At 48.1% G+C, this 3,978-nt stretch overlaps 1 protein-coding gene across 1 annotated transcript; it reads left to right on the top strand.

Annotated features, from left to right (window-relative positions):
- Positions 1-441: 441 nt before the first annotated feature.
- On the top strand, positions 442-1,107 carry LOC120840662 (piggyBac transposable element-derived protein 4-like). The gene has a single exon (XM_040211267.1). The coding sequence runs from the start codon at positions 442-444 to the stop codon at positions 1,105-1,107; it is 666 nt and encodes a 221-aa protein (XP_040067201.1).
- The last annotated feature ends 2,871 nt before the right edge of the window (positions 1,108-3,978 follow it).

The raw sequence follows: 3,978 nt of genomic DNA, 5'->3' as shown, positions 1-3,978 counted from the left end.
GTGTAGGCAGCTGCGAATTGACTCATGAAAGCATGTATTTATTTTGCATCATCTGACACTCAAAAACAACTGTTAGTTTATTTTTGTTTTTTTTTCTATTGCAGGCAGCCCGTCTCAAGACCCGACACATCCTGACTAAGTGCTCTCAATTTTCGCCTTCAAGGCTCAGAAAGATGTGGCGAAGAAGGTAGCTCATCACGCTCGACTCCAGGAACGAGTGAAACGACAGAATGAACAAGCCCAATCGAGAGATGAAACTGCCACTGCCAAGGAATCCGAACACAGCCATGAGGAACTTCCCTGCACCCAAGATGCAGCAACGGCTGATAAGGGTGCAATTACCTTACTGTGAATAATTTCTACACGTCGCCGGAGTTGGTTGAAAAGCTTCCGAGCCGCAAGACTGACGTCTACGGCACTGTGCAACCATCCCGCAAAGATATGCCACCTCTCGAAGATGCTAATCTCAAAAAGGGAGATATTGTGGCAAACCAGCGTGGAAAGTGCATGGCACTCCAGTGGAGGGATAAAAAGCTTGTGACTTTGCTGTCCACTGTGCATGATGCCACCATGACAGAAATGGTAAATAGCAAGAAAGAGACAGTCTCAAAACCAGCTGTAGTCATCGACTACAACTACACCATGGGTGGTGTTGAGAAGAGTGATCAGATGCTCTCCTACTACCCTATGACCAGAAGCCGACAAAAAATTTATTACAAGAAGATTTTCCGTCACCTCCTGAACATGGCAGTCTTTAACGCATTTTTGCTCTACCAGAAACAAGGTGGGAAACTGAGCCACCTGGAGTTCCGGCCGGCGCTGGTCAAAGGAATGGTCCAGAAGTACCACAAACCGAAACACATCCTCAAGAGAGGCAGGCCGTCCGACACCAGCTTGCTGCATCTGACCACCAGACACTTTGTGCCCTCCATCCCACCGACGCCTGGAAAGGAGCTGCCAACACGAAGGTGTGTCGTGTGCTGCAAGGCACGAGGTGGGGTGGACAAGAAGGTGCGCAAAGAAACGCGCTACTGGTGCAAGGACTGTGGCGTGGAACTGTGCGCCATCCCATGCTTCGAGGTATACCTCACGAAGGCACTGTTCTGAAGGTTTATGGAGTTCTTCCCCAACAGATGTAAAAGTCTGCATTTCCAGTTTTCAGAACTTTGTTTTTCAACTACGGAATTTCTGATGCCATCTCCGTTCCCATTTTTAATTTTTTTGCCTCATATAGTCTAAGATTAAATCAATTTTGGTTTTCAGTTGTTAGCTTTTATGCCCATGTTTTAAATTCTTCTATAAAAGTGTGCAATAAAAAAAAATTGCATTTTGGTTACATTTTGTTGAAAACTGGCTGGCACTTAAAAAAGATTAAGGGGCTTCAAAGCATCCAATGAGAACCCCAAAAGAAGCTTCGAGAATAACGCCACCACGAAGAATGCTCCAAGAGATGACCTTCGTGTGAAGTTCTACACTGGTCTCATGTCGCAAAATATGTTCCATGCCCTTCTAAGCTTTATCTTATCGTTTTGGAAACCCGACCCCCAGACCTTCCTCGGGCCAGAGGAGCAACTCGTGATGGTTCTAATGAAATTAAGACTTGGGCTGCTGATCGATGACCTGGCATGCCGTTTCCGGATTCCAGCATCTAGTGTAAGTGTCATCTTTCACAGGTGGTTAGACATACTTGCATGCAATCTGGGGAGCCCCCCGATTTGGCCATCACAAAGAGCTATCCACTGCAACCTTCCAGAGGTCATCAGTGACCCAATTTTTAAGGTGTTAGATGCAGAGTTGACTGTTCACAAAGCTTTATTGACAAGCCATCTTTCATATCCGCCAGGAGCCAAACATTCTCCCAGTATAAGCATCATAACACTGTAAAGTTCTTAGTAGCTGTGTCTCCAGCAGGTTCCATAACATTCATTTGAAAGGCTTGGGGTGGGCGTGTATCCGACAAAAAACTCGCTTCAAAATTCGGACTGCTGGAGAAGATTGAGGAGGGCGACATCATCTTGGCTGACAGAGGCTTCAAGAGTGAGGTACTCTTCGCAGCCAAGGGTGCCTCAGTGCTGATGCCATCTTTCACGAAGGAGAAGCAGCCGTCGGGCGAAGAAGTGACCCTGTCAAGGAAGCTTTCCCGGGCCCGGATTCATGTCAAAAGGACCATTCAGAGATTAAGAACATTTTGCATCTTTCAAATGGTCCTCCCCATCTCGTTTGTAAAAAAGGTTGGGGACGTAGGGCTGAGCATCATTGACAAGACCCTGATTGTGTGCTCCACACTGGTAACCTGCAAGTCCCCCTCTTCGCAGGAGTAGGCCAGAACTGATAATGCTGGAATAACATGGTTCGCAGTAATGTGTACCATATTTTCCGGGCTATAGTCCACGAAATATACGTATTTTAAAGTCGAGGCTGCGTGCACTATCTATACGCCTTCAATAATTCGTATGCCGTAAACAATGCCTGCTGGAGTTCGGACATTAAGTTGCTGCCACTAACGTTAACGGCTCACGTCGTCGTTTAATTTCTTTTTTCGCCAAGCCAGTTCACGGCTGACACGGTGCAGACGTACACTTCTCTCGAGGCCTACGATTACTTCGAGCCGGTTTGCGCGCTGCCGGCGGGATCAGCAGACTGTGGGTCTGTGGAAGTGTATTTATTATTTGATGAAATACACCTTCAAGGCAAGGTAACATATCTTTTTTTTTACCCTCATGACCGCTAGGCAAAACAAGTGGTAACGCTATGTCCATTCTGCCGCCAATCTCTTTCCGCTTGATAGCACGGGAATAACGATCCACTGATGACTGCTTGGGCGGCGCTTTGTGCTCGAACATTGTGGGAACAAAATCTGGGTGGTCGATCAGACGACGGTTTCCTTGCACATAAGCAAGCCTCGGGACGGAGATTGAAATGGAAGCCACTCTTACCTTCAAGAAAGTGCTTGCCGCACAAACGGTCGTCAGCCTGAGGTCACCATTCTTTTAGATCCAAAAATATTATCCACCCTCTGCACCTTTCAGAGTCCGCCGGAAACCTGTGGAAACTCACTCTGCTACTTTTGTTGTATCTTTCGGTGCAATTAACGGCTACACAACTGTGCGGCATGATGAGATGCTGACGCCCATGCGAAACGGGCGCCTGTTTGCCCACACCACCCAGCTGCACCTTGATCACAGCGACGTCGCGGCTTTTTGACGTCTAATTCGCGTGTTGGTCTATATGAACCACTTCAATCTTCGTGAGCGCGTCGTCCACTTTCAGCTGCCATTGTTTGCTCGCCCGTTCACCCGCGGTGCTTTTCGAATTTTCGGGTCACGCTAGTTTCTTGTTTCCTCTTCCAACTTTGCCCACCGACCATGGTCGACGATTGTTCAACAAGAAGTATAGACCAAAGCATCCCTTCGACAAGAGTAAGCGGAAATCTCGGATGGCCTAAAAGAGCAAGAAAAAGCGTTTTCAGCCGCCGCCAATTTCCAAAAGGGAGGGCTTTGTTGAAGTGCAGTTTTCCATGGATGATGTGAATGAGCTGCCGAGCACTTAGTGCTGCAAGTCCAGTGGAAGAAGCGCCGTCTTCTAGCACCAATGGTGCTTTCCAGGTGCATTTCCAGCCAACTTTGTTTCACCAGAGGTGTCCCGCGAGTGCGCCGCGGCAGTTCACAAGTCGTTCAGCTCCGAGTCAGCAAATGAGCGGAAGACGTAGCTGACTGGCGAAGGGGCGACAAACCCGCTAGTGCAAAGCCGTCCTAGGAATTTTCGGTGGTTGAAGTTGTGGCACTGAATACGCTGCTGAGTGAGACACCATGCCAAAAGTGCTTGCAGCCTAGAGTCACAGTCGCGCGCGGAACCAAACTTGTGTTAGCAGTGAAGATGATCCCGACTTGCTCCACATCGGCCACTGCCACGAATAAATGATCATTGCCACGAAAAGAAGACAGCTGTGCCTTCAAGGTTAACATGAGGTCGATACAG

This window comes from Ixodes scapularis, unplaced genomic scaffold, assembly GCF_016920785.2.
Source record: "Ixodes scapularis isolate PalLabHiFi unplaced genomic scaffold, ASM1692078v2 PGA_scaffold4__175_contigs__length_147842914, whole genome shotgun sequence".
NCBI classification, from domain to species: Eukaryota; Metazoa; Arthropoda; class Arachnida; order Ixodida; family Ixodidae; genus Ixodes; species Ixodes scapularis.
The sequence above is the reverse complement of the archived record's forward strand: the minus strand, read 5'-3'. Positions and strand labels throughout refer to the sequence as shown.